This window comes from Varroa destructor, unplaced genomic scaffold, assembly GCF_002443255.2.
Source record: "Varroa destructor unplaced genomic scaffold, Vdes_3.0 BEIS01000001.1, whole genome shotgun sequence".
Lineage (NCBI taxonomy): Eukaryota > Metazoa > Arthropoda > Arachnida > Mesostigmata > Varroidae > Varroa > Varroa destructor.
Window position 1 is genome coordinate 60,542,802 of NW_019211454.1, and position 22,917 is coordinate 60,565,718.

At 38.8% G+C, this 22,917-nt stretch overlaps 1 protein-coding gene and 1 long non-coding RNA gene across 5 annotated transcripts in view; one reads left to right on the forward strand and one right to left on the reverse strand.

The window, feature by feature from the left end:
- The window catches only part of LOC111250537 (sorcin-like), a 3,794-nt gene extending 950 nt beyond the window's left edge, over positions 1-2,844 (forward strand). Inside the window, exons 2-3 of the mRNA XM_022805976.2 lie at positions 744-947; positions 2,418-2,844. Of these exons, the coding sequence (XP_022661711.1) occupies positions 744-947; positions 2,418-2,670 (457 nt within the window). The 3' untranslated portion in view covers positions 2,671-2,844. The remainder of the gene's footprint in view (positions 1-743; positions 948-2,417) is intronic.
- Positions 1-22,917, reverse strand: part of LOC147758894 (uncharacterized) — an 80,446-nt gene that overhangs the window by 43,739 nt on the left and 13,790 nt on the right. For 3 of the 4 annotated variants that reach the window (XR_015323709.1, XR_015323708.1, XR_015323704.1), the window contains exon 2: positions 3,620-3,804. This is a non-coding gene — a long non-coding RNA (uncharacterized LOC147758894). Of the gene's footprint in view, positions 1-3,619; positions 3,805-8,478; positions 8,590-22,917 lie in introns of those variants that run through there. The other variant, XR_015323705.1, reaches the window with a different exon arrangement.

Consider the following 22,917-nt stretch of genomic DNA (forward strand, 5'->3'; position numbering starts at 1 on the left):
AATAGTTTTTCACTATGCCGAAAATACAGTACGAGAAAAGAAATTTTGACCATATATATATATATATATATATAATATATATATACACACACACACACACGACTTTTTGTAACTAACAGTCAAAATGGTCAAAATCCTCAGAACAACAGCTTGGTAGACATTGAGCGAATGCGATTTTCTTCATTACCAAATCTAGAAATTCTTTTCTCGGACTGCATTTTGGGCATAGTGAAAAACAATTGTAAAAAATATGCTTTCCCGCCAAGAAAACATGGAAGATGGGAGGGGAGACATTGCTATCAAAATGGGGTACTAAACTGAGAAAAAATTGCAGAGTTTAAGATGCTACCGCTTACCCGGGACAAACACGGGTTCATCGTTTACCTGCAGCTGTTAATTGTTATTTTTTCTAGTTGCTTCGTAGTGCCTTAATGTGTGTTACTGCGTTCGATCTTGACGACGTATTTCGTCATTTTCTCTTTCGTTCTATAGAGGACAACCGTTATTACTAAGTACTTATGCTCTAAGTAGATTGATAACTAAAACATCTAGAAAATCGAAGATCTTTGGCAAATTCATGCTTCATTAGCACATTATAGCGTAATAAATTGTTCACCTTCAATCAATCCACCAATCACCACCAATTTAGACGACGAGCTGTCTAATAACATGATCGATGAAATGATTGCTGATATTATTTCTGTTATCGATGGGTTATTCCGTTTTGTACTCTCTGTGCGCAGCGGGCGAATTAGCCGATCTGAGCTTCATGGTGCGATGAAGAACATCACTGGGACGGAATTTAACAAAGAAACGATCATTTTACTGTTCGGGATGTTCGACACAGACGACACAGGTGGTCTCGATCTAGTCGAATTCAATCACCTGTACGACTTCATGAATGAGCAGATGATGACGTTCTGGAGGCTCGATGCCCGAAAGCAAGGGTGTGTGTTCTTCAAAGTTTGTGTATCGACTTTTTAAAATACAGATATATAATACTATACATAGTATTGATGAACAGGATAATAATTATGAAAGAATACATATATAAAAAAAGGTCTATAAAGGAGATGAATTTTTCAGTTCAGTCAAAAAAAAAAGAGCAAAATGTGGGCTTGTAGCCAGTTGGAAACAACACTTATGTCTCGTAAAAATCGGCTGGCTATACTACCGTTACCGTAGGCGCCGCTATTATCACTTTTACTACTTTCTCCCTGTACTGAAGACGGCTACAGAAGCATTGTAAAAGGAAATGTGGAATTTACACACTCCTTCAATTACAATCACTGATGGCTCTATAGGAGAAAACCAATGCTGTCTAGTCAATTATCGAAAATCTTGATTTTTCGCCCCCCCCTTTCCAATATATAATCAGGTGACGCGAAAACATGTTTCATCCAAAAGTGAGCGTCGCCTACTTTCGGAAACGAAGATAACCAATAATGCAGGTTTAAGAAAAACCTCATTATAAGCTAATTTTGCTCGAATTATAAAAAAAAGTAGTTCACAACTACGTGCTTGCAATGCAAATTCCGTTGCCCTGGCGCTATTGGAGAGGCCAGCTATTCATAAGAAAAGGCCTAGACTAGTGCGTGGAGTGGCTGGGGAATTGGCTCGATGACCACAGCAGAAGTACTAAGGACGCGTCAAAGAAATAAGTAAAACCAGATTTGGCGCAGACGATAGCGTGCCAGGAGAGGCGGAGAATTGAAAGTTCATCTCAAATTGATTGAGTCTATTCGACTATTAAGACGAAGATGGATTTTTGTGAACGGGTAAATGAAAAAGTTCCGTGGATTAAAAAAGCTATTGACAAAAAAATCAGTCAAAACTCCACATGCCTCTTGTGAATTTGGCTCATTTTGAGATTCGATGAAGGCAGCATGTACTGAAATGGATTTCAGACTTCTTGGTCGAAAAGAAACAGCACCATACATTTTCTGATAGATCCTATTTTCGATGAATTAGTTTTAGAATTGCAATATAGATATTTAGACAATAGTAATAACCGTACGCCGACGATGCGGAGATGATCCGTTACGGAATCAGTGATAAGTAATTTGACAAAAGCTATATACATTCGAAATAACCTCAGTGTCAGATAAATATGCTGTTCGTACTGGTGCAAACTTCTAAGCTAGAGTATTCCAACCATTTAAACTTCCAAGACAATAGAAACAAAAAACAAAAACTACTAACTTTGCTGTTCATTTAACTTCGGATCAGATCGGACGTTTTATGCTCTGTTCCGCCAAACACTCCTCACATTGTACTTTCCACCAATTTGTAGCTAGTTTCTATACGAAATTGACCATTATTCATTGGCAGCAGTCGCTTTAAGAAGCAAAATTGAAAACATCGTCAACATGACGGTACTCGATTTTTTACTTTCGATTTCCTACTCTGCATTATAGGTACATCATCTATCAAGAGCTCATGAAAGCCTTATCAATGCTGGGCTACAGAGTTGACGGTCATTGTGTGAGGGTTCTCACGCGGAAATTCGGAAGAACTGCTAGATTTCTTGAGCTGGATAGTTTCATTCGTATCTGCTGTCTGCTCAGAAAACTGACAGAGGCGTTCAAGAGGAAAGATCGAAGACGCAAGGGCGTTCTTACCCTAACCTATTACGATGTAATGCACATGTCGCTTTCGGCGTGTTTTTAACTTTCTTTTATTTACGGTCGGCAATAATAAGTGATTATGAAGTCGAACGATTTCCATCTGACTCGAGACGACGCTTACAGGATCCCGTTATTGGGCAGGTGATATGGCGCCTTTACTACGGCACATTAATGCTAGCTTAGAAAATTGACGGCACGATATAAAATTTTGTCATAATTGAACAGTTTGTTTGTACAGTAACTGAGATCGTTTTTTAGCAACCCATAATTTGCGCTTTATCAGGAGATAGATATACGTACCTAGTCATATAGAATACTGATAGCCTAGCAAAAGTTGATGAGGACAGCTAGGACAAACACATCTACTTAGTCAAAACTAATGAAGTTGTAACATTTTATATACAAAGTCTAAGTTCAGCGATTATCTATCAAACTATGCTTTTAAATTGCTTTCCGAAATACACAAGCTTTTGCATAGAATACAGGTCTGCAGGCAGTTCCCAATATTGAAATGATTTTTTATGCGGGTTGTGTGCTAATGTGTCTTTTGTTACAGAGCCTACTATCCCAACAAGCGTTGGCGGATATTCTCCATATTTTGTAATATAACGATACACTAGGAATTAACTGGTTGAGAAACTGGGTTAACAAACCGCAATAGACTTCACGCATTATATAGATGTCCATCTTGAATATTACCGCATTTACGGTTGATCCGTCTGTTTGTTTCTTTGCTATGTCTATAGTTATTCGTATTTTTGGTCAGTTGGTAATAATACAAGCCTATTAGATATATCTACTCAAATGTGGTTCTGTTCCAGGACGTAAGGCTAGGGGTCAGTTCCGGACGCGATTCACTTTGTCCTAATAATGGACGGTTTTTGTCATCTACATCGGTTTGTCCAACTGCATGTGCCCGTCAGATACGCATGTGCCATAAAGCGTTCTCCTAGTTTATATATTAATGAAGAAGTAAAATTGATTTTAAATACCATTAAGGAGACTTCTTCCTTGAAAATATGCCGCGGCTAGGGAGCGGGATGCTTCACTGGATATACAGGCTAGAGTCCTTGGTCCTAATCGCCGCGCTCCGATGGTTAGGTTTTTAGGCTGCCCTATCAAGTTCCGTGTCAGTCACATGGATTGAACTTAGATGATACCTTTGGTAGACGAAACCCTGAAAGATCAAGAGTATCACCGTAGCGGACGTTCTGGTCAAAAGCCTTTTGAATTGCAATATGCGGCAGTGTGTGAGCTAATACCACGAAATCCAGCGAAATCTTACTGGCTATCTATGTCTCCTTAAGAATTAGATGTGCGACAGCGGAAGAACTACCTGGGTAAGACGAAGCACCTCACTTGACTATTGCGTTTCATTACACTGTAACCATATTGGGACACGCTGTTAACCTTCATTTCCTCAATCCGGAGTAGAGCGAAGTCAAAAAGCAGATGAGCCATAATGAAAGAATGCTGGCAGCTTCCTTATAACATTTTTGTCCGTTCTATTTACAAGACAAAGACCGAGGAAAACATATTCTACTAACAGGTATTCAAAATGATTATGCCATTTCAAGCGGTCTCTGATTTTTTTCTTTCGAGCTTTTTTACGTGAGAACTGTGTAAATACTGACACAAAAGTGGGCGTCTAAAGAACGGCGAAAAAATAGACAGTTGTTTTTGTGAATTAATTGAGCAACTTATTTTTCGACGTTGAAGAAGTTGTGTATCGTTAGCGCAGGGCTGTATTGAGATTGCTAGAATAACGTTAATTGCTGAGTTGTACCTTTCTTCATATCAAAACTGTACAAAAGTACAAGCTTTCTATTGCTTCTTATGCAATATATGAGCACCGTACCGTATGAAACCGTCTCTAAATAGCCATTTCAACTAGTAAGTAACGTTTCAAGACGACGAAATATCGATCGCCAAAAAGCGATACCATCAGTAACAGAGATTTTGTTGCTGGTTCGTGTGCAGCTTCCGAGATGTTGGATCGATCTTTCATTTCCGGCAAAAAATCTCTATATTTCATAAAGTATCTGTGGCAAAACAAGATTAAATAGTAATAAAATGCTGGTAAACAAGCAACTAGACGACTCGCGCAGAAAGTATTTGTCATCAACAGCCCTTGCAGTGCAAACCTATTCTTTTATCATAAAATTACTAAAAACTTTTCCTTAGAACGTGACAGTTATGTTAGAAGTGATGCGCGCAGATATTAAGAGTCGGATCTATAGAAAAATCCTTGTCTCTATAGATACTTTATATCATGTAGACTAGATAATCCATCCAGACGATATCATCACCAAAAGTAGTAGATTTAAGAAATCTACTACTTTTGGTGTTTTATTCGTGCAAAAGGTTCTTTCGGGTCTCAAAGAGCATTAAATAGCACCAAAATAAAGGTGTGAATATCCTGTGACCTATATCCAAGACGTTTTTAAATTATTATTAAGAAATCAACGTGCCGCAAGCTGAGTGACACCACTGCTCTTGTGGTGTGTTAATGGTAGAGATTTTGTTGACTAGCGAAAAAGAAATATGTATATGTTTTAACGAAGTAATAAAGTGATTAATAAATTCAAACGAATAGTTAGAAAAAGAAACTTGCACGTTTTGCCTCTTGTGCACTATAGGTTAGCTACAAATCGCGTCTTTTTGAATTTGTCATTTTATGAATAATTAATGATAGTTTACAAGCCGTTAAAGTCCAAAAGTTAACGTCTAAATGAATGCAACCGGTGACCGTATGTGTGGACGTCGTGCATAGGCTTTTCTCGTCGCACATACGCCGTTTGATCAGATACAAACAAGCTGTTCATGCCATTGATTAGAGAATAGGCTTATGGTTGGAACTCCAGTCGAGGCGTTACCTCTGATATGTTTGTTGAGTCAGGATAAGCGTATGCCAAGTAAAGAGAAACGATTGAAAATTACTAGCTACGTGGTCAATCAATAAGGATATTGCACGACAATAAACCAAGCTACCTCACACGTTATGCGACGTATAGTAGAATAGGCGGAGTAGATCATATTAAGAAAAACTATGGCTGCTGGCATAAACTGTTTCCTTCAAGTGTAAACCTATGAAAGCTTTTTATTTTTTTAAATTATCTTCGAAAATCGTTTTCCTAAAGAAAAAGACAAAGCCTTTAGTTCGCCCATCATGGTATTCAAATTTGTATGCATACATGCAGCTTCATTCCTTGCTTCTGTACATCCGCATGTTGATCTTTGTATCATTTTCGGACATTTCCACCCATATAATTGAAATGCACGCGCATACATGTAGACCAAAAGTTGGACGTAGCTTGATTTTGCAGAAGTACCAGGGAAACATGTCATTATTTGATGTTAAGAACTTTCGCATTCAGCACAATGAAACAATAAGGGTCTCTTTCTTTTGCCGTACTCACGCCTGTAAACATCCTCCTCAAAGGCATTTAAAGACTGACATACGGTCTGGGTGGTAATGCGTATAGCTTTTATGCGATACGCTACGTGCTCTTAGTGCGTTTTCATGGTAATCATGTACATGCGGCCATCACTGGTTTAAACTTGTGTGTTGGCAAACGGTTATGTGCCGTTTTATGTGCTTGCTGGTAAAGTCCCAGATAAGTGCAAAGAGCCCTATCTCGGCTAGAGCTCCTAGCGGGGCAAGTCCGTGATTGAGAGGTGATTTAGAGGACTTGTACACACTGTATAGAAATAGCCAAAGGCATTAGCAATAAAAAAGAGCGCCATAGGGCATTACATTACGTACGAGTTTCTGCATTATAGTCCTCAGACACAAAGCACCTACGTCTTTACCTTTTTCGGTGTTATGTACGTCTTACCCGAATATTTACCCGAAATTATCCAGATAACACTAGTGCCAAAAACCTTTAGTAGACGAAACATGACTTTCATTCGATTGTCATGCACTTGTGGAGTCTTTCAATGTGACTTTCAAGTCTTCAAGTTAAGGACGTTATGGTATTAACGCATGCCTGGTTGATGAGTGTTATTGATATTGTTGATGAGCAACGTCTAAATGTTTTTTCCGTATACCATATATGTTTATAGTATAAGTTTACGCATAGCAGTTGCATTTAAGGTCTCTCCCAAAAAAGATGTTTTCCACCTCTGGCAGAAGCGGAAAACGTGCTTAATAAGTATCTTTGAAGCTGATGTTTAGTCAACAGTGTGAGGTCAGCGTCAGAAGCTTCTCGCATCATGTCCATCCATATCATACCAATATGTAACGCGCTGCTAGGAGTATCCAGGCCGAACGATTTCATCGCTATGGAAGAACATGTCAAACAGCCCAACCACCTGGTGTTATCCTAATTAATATTTGATGATAGATGGAAGCTGGTTGGCATAAACCCACCCAAAGGCTTGCTAAGGCCGCACAAATAGGTAATAGATGGGAACGCTGACCTTCCATCTAGAAGAGAAAGGCTTTATTTTAAGCTTAACATTTTCATATCAGACTATTGGGCTCAATTTAATTTGCTAATCACGCTAGACCAAACGAGCAGAATTCTTCTATCATTGCAGTCGGCTAAATTTGACTATGTCATTTTTTTTTCAGTAAGCAGATTTTCAAGGTTCTCATGTCAGGCCTTTCTATACGTAACGTTAGTTCGTGCTATTAACAATGGTTCATGCCTTTTTTTTTTGTTTTTTGTGTATATCTGTTTGGTATCAGAGTCGTCTTTTTTATAGAGGCGATAGCTCCATGAGAAATCGGTTGCTTTCACACGCAGTCTTGAAGATTATGCTTACTGATTTAAATGTTTCCCTTGTATGTTTTGGGTCATCGTATCTGTTCTCTAGGCATAGCTCACTTAATTGAGGTAATGTTTGTTGAGAATCGTAGCCGAAAGTCGTTGTTCTGCAAAACAGGGTTCTACGTTTAGTGGCCTTATTAGTTTCCAGAGGGCCTAGGAAAGTTTTGCATTTTTCCTTCATTCACTGGGCCCATTGCGCTGTTTTTGAGTAATCTGTATACTTTTAGTAATGCAAAATGTGTCACTACAGCTTGCTTGACTATAGTATAGGTCAGTTATCAACAAATTGACTAAGATAAAAATACTCATAAAAGTAAGAAGTGTGATTGAAACTTGGATATTAGACTAATAGAGGGGAAAACAGCCAAATAAAAATGAGAACTTAATTTTTAGTTTACCTATTTGTCTGTGTTATTGTGTTGAATTGTTCCAGCTACGACTGCAACGAAACCTTTTGAAAGCCAATATCATATCGCCTTCTTTTACTTGCTGCTTGGACGCAATTCTCATTAAGTTCAAAGGATGTAGTTATTAGATGACGTGCGAACTTACTTGATCCGCATACGAAATACTTAAAAAAAAGATATAAAAACACCACCACTTAAGAAGAAGGGCTAGCTTCCACTAGGTGTGACATGTGTTGAAATGTGGCCTACTTCGTATGGCAAGTTCTTCAACAGCAACAGCGATCCATTCTATTTTTCACGTTGGACGAAAAGTCGCTGCCTATAACATTTATCAGTTATCAATGCCGTACGTTTACGAGTACTGTATAAAATTTACTCAAATTATGTGCATAAGCTTGAAGCTTGCGTAAGTGGTCTCCTTTTTTCGTCAGACCGGCTGAAATGACTTTTATGGATGAGGCAAAAAGTACGACGCACATTAGCAGGGCGAATTCGCAAAAAAAAAAAAAAGAAAATTGAAAGTGGAAAAAAATCTAAAGAAATGCTAATTGCTTAAAAGCTTTGATCATACGTAGTTAATTCATGAAAGGTTTCCGGGTTTTTGTTGCATGTTGCATGCGCCACCGTTTGCAAGTAAGCCGTGGCTGTCGCCTGATTGCAACTTACCTTTCCAATCAGTCCACGAGTCTTTTGGCTGCACTTCCTCTTAGCAACGCTCGAAACGATCTGTGAGACATTGATTTGCTGAACCGTACACCCGTGTAAACTTCACTCATTCTTCTCGATGCAATACAGATTTACAGAAAAGACCAAGAGCTTTTAAACAATGCGCATTTCGAATGCATAAAAATAGAAAGTAAACGCGCTGAAACTTATGCGTAGTAACCTATGAACCATATGAAACATACACACAATCCTTTACTTTTGTTTTGAGAAAACAGAAGAGCGCGAGGTATAGCAATTTGAAAGAAGCACTTTTACCAGTGCTTTATTAGCGGATTGTAGAAATGTCTGCTTTGATGCAAAGAACTTTATCTTGAAGGAATTCCTTGTTATAAAAGGAATAAGCAAGGCAAAACTTCTTCCAATGTCGACGAGGTACAGTATAAAACTGTACAACTTAGAAAAAAAAAAGTTACCACTGGATCATCCTAGCTATTTTGCGCAAAGATCACTATTGCATTTGATCAAATGTTTGTTTTAAATCGAACTTTATTCATAAGCTACACGTCTATTGAATTAGTTTTTCGGTGCCTCTCTAGAAGATACAGTAAAGATCTCTAAAGTATAGATTGCCGCTAGTTTAGTCTTGTAAATGCTGTGACGCTGCAAGCTTAGCTACTATTATACAATATACTCTACCCTCTTTAGCTAAAAGGGTGATCAAAGTGAGGGCTTATCCAAAGTGTTATTTCAATAATTACTGACCTTGGTATATATCGATAGATAACTGTACCCCTGTGGTCTACGTGTGCCAGTTCAGCATTGTTAGGAGAAATGAGCTCCGTCAACATTGTGCTGATTAGCAATGGTACAGAGGTTACGTATTTACCTATTAACTACGATGCAGTTCAGGTTTGAATTCAGGTATAAACAATTTGATAGTCCAATCAAAACATAACCTGTTCGCTTCCCTCGGTTGCATTCTGCCTTCCTCTGAATAGGTTTTCAAGGCGATGGCGCACAACTATGCAGAAAGGCCAATCGCAGAAGAAAGGCGCTCCGAGTTAGGTTTGAAAAATGTTGCTTTATCGTGTGTTATAATTAGGTTTATTTTGAATTATCGGAAATCCCTTCGACCAATGTACCTCCGATACATTTCTTGGATTAACTTTTGCTAGATGAGTTCCATCGATTGATTATACGTTGGGCAGACATAAATGTTTAATGAAGCAGAATTTGCGTACCTTAAGGTCATACTTTCCGTGACGTTCTATAACGCGATCTGTTCCGAGACGCAGGTAGATTCTGATAGGCTTTTCTCACATAAAAGGTAACGTATGTATTTGTTCAATATGATAGAGTAGCGCGTTAGGTTACAGTGGATTATGAAAGCATCGAATATTCAAAAGCATCAAATAACCGCGAAATCGTTAGATTTCTACAGCAGTTCTTATTGTGACCAACCTGTCATGCCTTTATTAAAAATTTTGCTTCATCACAGCAGGCAAAGCGGAACTACTAGGCTGAATAAAAATTATGGGCTAAGACTTATTATGTCTAATATTGCTCTGCGTGAAAAGCACTGGCCCACTATAATGATAACGACATCTTCCATCGTCGGCCAGTTGGCTAAACAATTTTAATAAAGACTAGCATATATCGCGTTTACGGCTTTCAAGGCTACCGCGTATCTGGAATGTTTATGTTATAATATGTAGGACAGCATCTTTCCTTGAGTTTCCTTCGACTGCGCGCGCCTTAGACACATTTCCTTGTGTGTATTAGCCATAGAACGGGTTTATAATCGCGCGTATATATGTAATGTCACGTCATGACGTTTAATATCTACACGGACGGCGAACGACAAAAACACTACAGTACTGCGCGATTTTCACCCCCTCTGTCGATTTATGCAGTAGCCCGAGGCCTTTGATGTTACGTGCACGTTCTGCACTTTGATAAACAACGGCCTAGATACTAATTAAGCCTGTTAAGGTCCGATCGTGCTCGCTTCGGGTAGGCAACAGTAGGGCCACAGAAGGTTACAATGGAAGTAGTGTCAATTATCAGCTGGTCAATCCAACGTATAATTCGATCCACATGATTAAGTAACGGGTAACAGTTATGCTTAGTAGAAAGAGATAAATAGGCATATTTTAACATACATAAGTGTGGCTTGGGAATCGAAGCTACGATCCTTTCTTTTACTAAGAAATGCATGCATCCTTTAGGCTACTACATCTGTCCGTTACGTAATAGCATTGGGCAGCGCTTTTTGTCGAGATGCTAGGAACTGACAACAACAGCAGATCTCAAGCACAATAGAACGTGACCAGCCAGATAAGATGTTTAAGTAATTGAGTACCATTTTACTTCCACCCTGGCAGATCTTCCATTCTTCTAACGTTTTTATTGTTTCATTTTAGCAGTGAAGACACATAATTATGGTTTATTATTCATATTGTTCGTTTATTATACATTTTGTGGCGAAAATATAACACAAAAGTAAGCATAATGCTGCGTGCGGCGTTTGCTCGTCCGAACTGGTCAAGCATGCGTTACGTTATTCAAAGATATTTATTGGATTGAAAAAACTAAGGCACCTTTTAGGCCATATAGGGCCGAACACTGATGTTCTTGTAAAGCGTGGATATGATCTTTGTTCTTTATGTCTTGAAGCGAGCTTCTTAACAACGATTTATTTGCATTTTGCATAATTATATTTAGTCCCGTCATCAATGGCTTGTTCGATAAAGCCGACGGTACGGTGTTACGTCCTTTGACGCCCTCATTGAGGTATGGCAGCAATTGAAACTACATGGACTTAAGTTGAAATATATCAATCTAAAAACTATCACTCGGTTATATTAGCTTCAGACTGTAATTGAAGTGTGGCAATAATAACTTGTGTGATCTATCGGTTGCCTTCACAAGATTCGTTTCCTCTTTGGGCAATGCCCTGTAATAACAAATGACCCTAATATTTATTGCGTATATGAGCGTTGGCATATGTTCGAATTAGTCGGGACTATGTTTTCTTTCTTGTTGGACGCCGTTGCATAACCTAATTCCCCTCTAGCGATATTAATGTTTTTAATAATTTCAATTTGTCCTGGGCCTACTTTATGAAAGATTCTAAAGGAATTTGTTGCTTTGTCAATGCAGTTATATAATACAGGCCTCAAGGAATCCCATACCGAATCGACAGGGAGCGTATTATACATGCTCTGTTTTGTTAAAAAAAAAAGAAAGCAATTACTACAGCAACTCCTTCTCCCATCTACGGTCGGTTGTAACTGGCACTTCTCGAAACACACGTGGTCACGCGATCACTATGTTACATCAACAAAGGCCACTATTAGACACTCTGATGGAAGATTATCGCATCTGGTTTTCCGACGCATGACTATTACATATATTTAATTCTTTTATTTCGTTTGTTCACCACAAACGAAGCTCGGAAGTGTAAAAAAGATGGCGCATGAGAAAATACGACAGCTGCCCAGTGATTTCAAAGTACGAGTGTATTCTGTCAAAAAGTCCTCACAGAAGTCTGAAACTTTTGCTCATTCGAAAAAAGCAAAAAGCTCACAGAGGAAGACGCGGTCGACCAGTACACAACAAGCTGTAAACGGCGCGATTAGCAAAAACAAAGTACATTTCTTTCGTACGTTCCTAAAAATGTCCTAAAAAACATCCATTTTGTGTTTCTATTTAGAAAATTATATGCGTTTATTAAATCATATAGTTTTTGTATGATCGTACGTCTTCTAGGTATTGAAAAGGTACATTACCAGCCAGCGTTCGCTGTCGTGAAAATGAATTATACCACCTAACACCGTACACGTTTCATAAAGAGTCTTAATTTATCTTCCAGTTGTTTAAGGCTTCGTCCTATTTGTATGGTGTGATCTAGTAGATGCAAGGACGTTTTTGGCGGTTCCAGTGCCACAGGAAGGTAGACAGTGATCAAACTAGTTAAACAGCCATTATGTTAGCAGGTAACATTCTTACGATCATCTCAATAGGTTTCATAATGGCCATGCGGCCAGCTACACGCATCAATGGACCTAAAAGAGCTGGCTATGGGGGCAGATAACGGGCGATAGAAATGAAGGGCGGAAGATCTAGTGAAACTAAGTGCATCAGGTAGAAACAGTAGAAAAATCTTTCTGTTTTTTTTTTTAAATCTGAATAAGGTCAAGAAAGAGCTATGGGAAGCTATTACGTGCTAGTATGTTATATGCCATGATGGAGGATGCAATTGTTTTTCCTTTAATAACGTTAGTGGTATTTATGCAGAAATTTACGAATGGCTCATTCACAGCGTAAATGAAAAAACTGATTATGTAAAATACAGTAAACAGCCAGTTGGGCAGTGTCACCCAAAGGATATCGTATTTAAGGAGTGCAGTCACTTCTAAAACATGTTAATCTACGGTAACTTAGTTTTAATAGTAACGTTTTTACTAATACGACCTACAAAAGATTCGAAAATATATTAATAGCTTATTTGCTGTGCATTTTAATAGAACAGCAATAAAAAGACATCGTCGGTACAGATGTCAACGTACTTTTGCTTCTGGGTCTTTAGGTTTGGTAGAACCTATATGTCCTACTGAGCTACCTTTCTACACACGAGAAAGATATCGGACGAGCGGGTTTTCGCTCACAGTAACAGATGACGAAATATCTCAGCTAGCTAAAAATGCCATGCATATAAGCTTGAAAGGTAAACCCGTAAGGTACTACCATATGACTGATGCTGTCAAACTGGTGACCAGTCGTGCAGACTTTGGCGAGCATTTGAAATTTAGCGCTTTTGTTTATCCGATTTTTTAATCGTTTTGTTGTTGAGTTAGCGTTTGCTACCGATACGACCGAACCGCACATCAAATAGGTTTACTAGATACCGACATTTCAATAATAAATTATGATCCGCACCGATTCAATGCTGTACGGATTTTACAATAGATTTGACAGTTTGCTAAACCCGATCCGTTGTCGCTGAACGATGCTTCATTTTTTTTGGAGATTATCGCAGTCTGACGGCATATCATCACGGCATTATTTATGTTCTAACAGTTGCTCCTATACGCTCAATGCGGCGGTACTTAGACATATGACAATGATGAACCTCAGAGGTAACCTAAAATGATTCTCCTTAGAGTTTGGGAGATATACAAAGGGCAAGGGTCCTTTTAAACACATACAAACATCGTATAATAATTGTCGTTTTGATCACGAATTTCGCGCGTGTATCTTGAATATCTTGGATAATTATAGATTTCACACACAGCACCGTCTGCCTTACTGACGTGCACTAACAAATAGATCTGGTTGGAATATGAAATGCCCAATACAATAGGAAAAACAATAACAAATAGCTGTTATTGTTTTTCATATTGTAGCATCCTACTAAATCTTCAGCTCCTTGCATCCAACTGAGTAAAGTTTTACTGCAAATAACGCTTCTGACACATCATCGACACACCCAACAAAGGGCGGAGGGGAGGCGCTACAATCATTAGCGGAAAATATGGAATTAACTATTTCTATATTACTCCATCGGAGTAGAAAATGGTAAAAACGGATCTGGTGGCCAAATTCGTCAGCAGGGAAACAAATATGAAATGGCTCACTGTAGCATAAAAGTGAAGCTCGTTTATAAAACCAAAGCCGCGTTGGCCTCTCTTTCCCTGCCATAACTTGGCTGCGAATAGGCCAAAAGCTTATTTGTATTGCAGGAAATCTAATTGTGTAATCAAGCTGACGACAGCCCTTTGCTCTACGAATAGAGAGAAGGAAGTGTCCAACTATGGGCTTCCTTTAGCTGCCTGAGCGTCCAGTAGAATAGCTTTACAAATTGGAACCACTCGCCCCGACTCTGTCTTCTGAATGACATATATATACGTGCAAAATAGTAGACCAGAACTTTCTGAGCTTTGTTTCAAAGGAGGTTCTTATCCAAGGAGAGCAAAAGAAGCATAATTGCTGAGGCCGATAATTTGACTAATGATTGTTGCCTCTGGCAATGATCTGTCTACCAGACAGGAGGTCGTATTTGTCCCTCATATAAAATTGCTATAGTTTGATGACCAGCCGATTTATCAAAATAGATTTCAATATGCTCGTATTAATTATAACTGTCCGTTTTTTTTTCAATATTTAGTTTACTTCGTATCATCGTAGCTTTCGTACATCGTCCATATATAAGGACATTTACATGCGTCAAGTTTACCTATTGAACAACAACGAAAAAGCAGATCTTTTCAGGCAGCTATGCCAGACTATTTGTAACGCTAGTAAAATTTTCTTTTATTAACATGTTACATTGGAAAATAATTAAACCTTAACCTAAATAAGTACGCGATCGGATTTATGCCCTTTATGATTTACTGTGTTACGCTTAGAGACGCGCTTTAACGCAGTGTTCAAGCTTAAAGAACTTTTTTTTTTATGTCGGTTTAGTTTCTATAGCTTATCTACTACAACAATAGCGTAGTAACTTGAAGGTGCATACTGTCGCAATATAGTAGTACGTAGAATTGGCTAATAAGGTAGATCATCTAGTTCATCCAAGTTCTTATTGATATGTTTGAAACTCTACCCTTTTGCAAGTAGTTATTATATCCGAGGGGTGGCTTACAAGATCACCAGCAATAGTTTGTAATAGCAGAACAAAAAAATCCAAAAAACATAAATACCCGTTTACAAAGTACTCACATTACTTGTTGCTTGCTTGTAGCGTATTAGAAAAAAAAAAGCCAGTGTCCAAGCTAACTGAATATACAGCGTTCAACTTCCGAGAGAATGTCCATACGATTATGTTGCATAAAGTAGACTTGCCCAGCCGGCTAATATAGCCCATACTTAATACAGAAAAAAACTGGTTCTCTCTCTTTTTTTTCTTTCGGGTTCGAACTCGCCGGCGCATACAAATAGCTTTGTGATGTAACCACGTCGGATATACTTGTACCGCTTGTAAAAATAGAATAGAAAAATAAAAAATACGACACACTTCTTAGGGCACGATGAACGAAACAAAGATCTTCATCAACAGCTGGGCTCTTTTCAGCCGGAATCTCAGCTGTTGTTGTCGTCTATCGGCATCATTATAAGCGTGTGTATGTAGTTTTGAGGGAATGCGGAATTATGTCACCGTTTTCCGGGCTTCCTTCTTTTCTCTTTTTTTTTTTTGGTTTCTTTTTCTTGACTTGCTTCCAAAGGGCGTTAACATCCTAGAACGTTGGAACATTCGAGAGGGTAACTGATTATTTTTTAGTTTCATTCTCAATATACACAGAACTTAACGATGGCTCACACCATCAGATTTGCTGATATAATACGTCCGAAATAGGTGAAGCACCTAAAAGCAACTGCTACAGATCATATCCGGCGCTTTTAATCGAATCACACATAAATGCTCATTCGTGATTGATCAGACATGACACATTTGATTTGGACATTTAATATTCATATTTTCGAAAAGTCGATAGCCATTATGAAGATATACGATGGTGTAGTCTTGTGGGTAGCTATGTAAATGCACCTGTTTTTACGAAGCTCTAAAATGGAAGCAAATCATGTTACGAAGCATCAAGACTGCCCAGTGGATGATTTATGCGGCTTTCCGTGAGCGTTCATTTCAGCGAACAGACTTGTCGGAATTGAAGTACCACCCGATCTATGCAGATCTGAATAATTCACTTGTTGTACCGAAGTAAAAATTTTGCATACAGGTGTAGACTTTGCGTTACACGACGACATAAACAAGTGCGAGGAGATGATAGGAAAGTGCGGAGTGAAACACGTATATAAATTTACCCACCCATGACATAAACAGGAGCGCCAAATGCTGACCGCCTGCTGCTACCGAAGACTCGTACGTCGCCACAATACCGTTTTATTTAAGAAAAAAAAAACGCTTTCTATTGCAGAAAAATAAACATAGTTTAGCTAGCTGAGGCTAAATCGATTGTTGTAACGCGGCTGTAACCGCGCCACGGATCATCATCAACAACAACACTGGGCCGTTTCAGCTCGGCCGTACTTCTGTTGCGCCCGAGCTGGTGGTTGTTACTTTCGGAGACGGCGAAACAGTGGGTCGTGACAAGTCCTCCAGCGGCTTCTAGCTAGGCGACGAAATATTTTCTGAGAGTTCGAATAGCCTGATCGACCACAAGGCCTTTCGAGCGATTCCCTGAGGCGGGTCTTAGGGAAGTGCTCCAAGCTACCGAGTGGATCTTTAGACGTAAATCGTCCGTCTTTCGTCCCATTAGAACCCATCTGCATGACAGCAAGACCCAAAGCTGTCTGCTCCGGAAGGAAGCATTGCTAGCATTGTCGAAGTTGGCCGCCGGTAATAAATCTGCCATTTTGTTCGACGCCGGCGAATCATCGCCCCCCAATTTCGTGTGTCACGATTCTCAAGCAGTTGGTAACAAGCACAATTTACAATTCTCTAGAGTACTGACTTGCTGTTAGCTGAAGCAGTCAAGACGAGGCCGAACTTTGAACCGCGCTTGACTTGTATTCGATTTAAAAATAAAAAAAAAAAACACATTTACAGTTCGCGCGTCAATTTTTCGATTAGTTCGTTTCATCGCAAGCCATGTCTCAAATGTTTTCCCATGTGTACTGTCAACTGTCAAGCTTTTTTAAAGAACACGTAAGTTGAAGCCTACGAAAAAGCTCACAAACGTAATATGAAATCGAATAAACGTCAGTGACCTGATGGATGATAGACCTGTTCGTATCACGCATACGAACAGAATACGCCATACTGTTTCTGTATTCGCGATATGTGAGAGCGCCACGCAACCAAACGCTTTCGGTCTAATTTTTGGTTTTTCCTCTAAAGACGATTGGAACCTGGAATATTTCTACGTGCAACGATCAAAAATGATAACCGTAGCTTCAAGTAGTTAATATCTTTTCTTCCGCTTGATGATCAATTATTCTTCCTAGAGTTTTTCTTTTTGCATTTCACACAGTGCATTCAAATGGTAGGGCGAAAGTGTGCCTCGTCCAACAAATCATGCACTCTTCTATAGTCGTAGTTGTAGCGTTGAGCCTTCGTAGGATTCGACACGGCGTACACAAATATAATATTTGTAATCGACAGGCAGTACAACAGTAAATTCACATATTGATTTAAAAGATACGGCTAAAAACACAGAAACCTGGAGAACAAAATATAACTTTTCAAACTCCACACGCATATATATGTGCAGAACCGTCGACTTTCGATCAACCTAATCCCACGTTGCTCAAAATTTCCTCGACAAGGATGCCATTGGCCTATTAGATGCAGGTTGCGTTGCCTCCCCCCCCCCTCACTATCATATTCCACAGGTATAAAAAATAACCCTGATCCGGTGACAACGCTTCAAATCGTAGTGCCAGTATTTAAACATCCTGTATCGGCCTCCAATAAAATCCTTTGTATGTCTCAATGTAAGAGTGACATTTTTCTCAGATTTATGAAGTCACTTCGCATATGTTCGCTCGAACTAGTTATTTTACGCACACATAGTTTTACACAGACAGTGCCCAACGTAAGTGTAATAAAGACCATAGTGTTCTGGCAGCATTTTATCATGATTGGGCAACCTCAAAAACGTTAAGAAGCTTTATATTCAATTGCTTAACAGTATAATTGGTCTATAGCATGAAAGCTCATACTGAGATCCATGAAAAACGGCCTTTCGATTTCGCGAGACTTCGCTGTTAATTTTAAAGGGATTAATACAAACTACCTACCCAATGATCTCTGCATAAACGGTGTTAATCTTAGTAATCTTTTCAATGGCAACGATAACTATCTTGGAAGCGATGAGTGGAGTTATTCTGCTTGACTCTAAGTCATCAAATAAAACGATCATCTACGCGTGCCTGATGACGAAAATAAAGTCTAAATCTAGAAGGCTTCTTCCTAATTCCCTTACAACTTATAGATGCCGTTACACATTTTGTTATATTTATACATGTGCTTTTACTCATGTTTACACCTAACGTCTAGCTCTGTCATTGTATACGCCGCTTTGAAACTCAGTCTTCACTTCTGTATATCTTATGCCCATGTAGGCAGCATGTGCTTACTAAAAGCAGCAAAAAGAGAGACTTTTGCGCTTGGGTGTGTATATGATCTTATACTTAAACCGAGATCGAGCAAAGGGACAGTATAAGAAGATGGAGAAAGGCGGCGAGGACGAGTTAAAAGTTTAATTTTTCTAAGCTCTACAAACTGACGTTCGCGTAGACTCATAGCTGTTATATAAGATAGAAAAGGTCTTGCAATTGCGTCTTATGCTTTATCATTGTTCAGTATTCAATGCACAGAAACGATATACGATCCGGGGTGGTGGACAGGGACCTATGTGGCCTTCGAGAAGCACACACATTGTTGTAGTAACTTCTTCTTTTCTTAGCGAGACCGTAAGAGGATAAACAACTGAATCGATCACAATATCGGCCATACTTGTCTGTGAGGGTCGAGCTGTAACGCAGACAAGTAAAAACTTCCATTTAACGCTCAAGGTGTTCATAAGCGTATTAATAATCGAGACCGCCGAAAAGATCTTGTAGGTTATCATTGCATTAGGTACAAGGCAGTTTCAAAGCCAGTAGATGTAAAAAAACGACACTGGAGAAGCGCCATCTTGGTGCTAGACACGCAGTATCTGACACGTGTTCCTACTGGAACTTGTGATTGCCGAGGCGAGGAAAAGTTTCGAACTCATCTTTTGGAGGATGAACAAAGCGCTAGCTAAAACGCGCCGACGAGGCGAGCATTCTACCGAAGCACTGGTCGAATCTATTGGGGTGCGGGTGAAAGGGAGGATTATATTTGAGGTTATCTTTCAAAATGATTTGAATCAAAAGGTAACTCGCTGATGAATATAACTGAGGTAGCTGTTTGAAAGTTCATTGTAGTTTTGTGTTCCGCAAAGGTACGGTCACAAAAATGGGTCATATTAGAAAGAAATGTCATTCGAGTTTCCTCTGCTAGACTATAGTTCCTTGAGGTAACTCGGAATTCTTTGACAATGAATCCATGCCAGACTAGAGAAATACAAATTAGTAATCACCACGTGTAAATGGGTTTATGTAAAATGAATAATTTGGGTAAGTGACAACTTGAGTTAGCTTGTAGAGTTTGCTAGCTGTAGGCCTACTCAATGCTGGAATGAGGTTCGACGTTGTTTTATATAAAAATTTTTATAATACATGTATGCCTATTCTTTTTTTATAACATGCATCTAACGTCTGCATTCGGGGTAAAAATATGCAAAGGCTGGTGCAGGTTAGAACAATATGACGCAAGCCGCTAAGAAAATGATGTTCGCCAATGAGGCAGGAACCTGCAATATTAGAATCATAAAAAAGATAAAAATATATGAGCATTTATATAAAGAACAACGCTATAAAACCCCACAAAAAATAAAGTACACGTCCGATTTATAGACTATACTTAAAGGACACAGGAGAGAATGTCGTAAACACCGTCCTAAATATAAATAGCGTTTAGACTGTTAAAGACATTAAGAATCATTTTGAAACGAAAAATGTTTGTGCCATGCGTTAGCGCTGCTTTATAAAATTATATAAAAAACAATTTATTTTTATTTTTCAAAATCGTATCAATTTCGAGCTTGATCTCATTAATAAACATAACAGAACTTTTTATACGTACAAAGTGCTCCACGATAACGACCTCATTTATCTTATGCTAAAAAAGACCGATGTCTAACTATTACAGTAATGTCCCAACAGGTACTATAGTTTACATGACGAAATATAAGAGTGCAATTTGTATCAGATAAAAAAAGAACAGCTGATTTGCGGCCTGTAAATTTTTTTATTTTGTTTTATCTAATCTATTGGCAACGTACGCCACTTGATTCTGAGACACCACTTTTCACGAAGACGTTAGTAATATAATTGAAAAAGCCCCAGGCTCCATTTACCGCCGGTATTGTAACAGGCCGTATTAGCAAAGTATCTTAAACTGAGGCTTACTTTGAAGGATAATTGTTTAGTAACCGTCTTTGAAGCGATTGCCTGTATTTCCACGAAAATAAACACACGAGAGAATTCAAAAAATAAATATGCTCAATACGTGTGGACACTTGAAATATAGTCACGTAGCGGCAGCACCAGTAACAGACGACTTAACGTGACGGCTTACGTGTGCCGTCTATTAGACAAAGCTGAAAATAATAGTGGTTTACAGTTCCGCTCCAGAACTTTCGAAATTGTTTGCTTAGGCAGTTTCTCCATGGCGTATCTTTGAGTAGCTGACGGTTAGCCATTAAATGCGTCTCCTTTGTTCGCACGATAGGCAACAGGGCAAAGGAAATATACGTTAGGCTATGCCTAGATTACGCACTGGTGTCCCAGCTGCAATTAAGCACTTGAAGCTCAATGTGATCTCATTTCATCAGCTTATCAATATGAATAAATTACCAGAGGATATTACACAGATGATTAAATTCAGGATTTACCCCACTGGTATAAAAGACATGGCTAGTGGGTTCTGCGATACGGTAGTTGCCGAGATACCAAAATTTAAATATCTCTTAGCATGAAACAACGTCTACATACCACTCGGTTCGAACCTATGTCATGACGTATTTCTACGCAAATGCCTTACCCACTAATCTATCACGACACATAACTTACATGGGCAGTATTGAAGTTCTTAATAGAACGAAATGAGTGATTTTAATAGTCACTCACGTTTTGCACAGAATCACTGTTTGTGCGTATGCGATTCATATTTGTGCGCGTTCGCTTACGTTTGCGTTGCACGAAGTAACAGCAGTAAAAAAAAATCGCATTGTTTCAACTGAAACTAACTTATAGGTATTATGGACAGCGTATAACTATAAGAGTTAAACCCCCAACGCTAAGAGAAGTTTTTCTCTCTGACAGAGTAACTATAGCTGTCGTATTGTCTACCTCAAGTGAAGCTTGTATTGTTCAGCATGCTAGATTTGAAATAGACCCCTTAGTTCATTGAAGCTAACTGCCCGTTGGATGTCTTCTCCTAACCAGATCTTGTGTTGATGCTTGCGGTCGAATGAAGCAGTACTCGAACATTCGAATTGCTTTTGGGAGCTAGTGTCTTTTTGCTTGAAAAAGCCTAGACGGCCTCTTTTAAACACTTCAGAATGACTTTTGGCTACAGGCGATTTCACGCTTTGGACGCTACCACGGAAGCCGTTAATGCGTGTGCTTGATTCTATAGCCTTACTGCATGTCCCTCGGACATTGTTGATGTACTCGACACTTTTCATTGTAGAGATACTTTCTCTGTTAGCAAGATCTCCGTAATAATCTTTTTAAGCAGACGTCCAAACTAGAACATGCCACTTGTCCAAAACTGGTTAACGGTGCTAGCCCCGTTAAGTGTGACTTTTTGATTGCCGCTGTTTAGGTTGAATATTTGTATATTTTTTCTGTTTCTACCTAGCTTTTGCGTGCTATAGGCTAAACAATTATGTTTCAGACCACTACGTGCTATCTATTCTCGAATGTCCCTTGAAAAAACACAATTTTTGTATATTACAATGTTTGTTACATAACAAAAGCAGGACAAGTCACTCTTAATAGTAGCTCTACTAGCATGCATTATATGGTCCACCGTTCTATTCTACACGTCCATGGTAACCTACTTTCGATTTCACAATACTAGTATATTAACCTAAGCCGTTATAAGATACATAGTCCTGCGCGATTTGTCTGTTCTCAAACAGGCCGGATCTATTATTTGTCGTACGTGTACACAGATTGTGCTACCTTTCCATGAACTAAACGTTGTTATGCCATTTGCGTATTATTATCTGCCCGAGTTCTTCAGTTTTCTGTATGAGACTTTTGATTTCCTGAGTCTGCTTGAATTTGACGCAGCTAACGTATTCCTAAAAAAAAACCCAAGTTTTACCAGACTAATGCATTGCAATTAGTGAATGATTTATGCAGCATTTATTATAATTTATTTAATTCAATAAAACGTAATTTAAACATTTAATATTCAAATGTTCAATTCAATAAAGAAATTCATTGAAGATATCTTCAAGCATTGTAGCTAATCGGCTGCACAAAGCAACAAATCGAGTTAGATCACTCTGCAGACCATACGCTGGCCCTTTATTTAAAGGTAACCTCCTTCTTTCCAAAGGAAATTGCCGCCTGAGATTCGCAGCTAAATAAATTGAAGATATCTATACTCATTCAACTGGCTAAACCTTTAGATCCCTTTAACTAAGGACCCTCTGTGATACGCACTTATACTCACGTTAGGACGTACAGTGGCCTCGCACCGAAGCGGAACATACCCTAACACCACGTGCAAAACAAGTTTATCGATTCCGAAATTAATAAATGTATAAACAATAACTGAAACAGCCTATTTTTTTTGTGTTCAAAGTAATT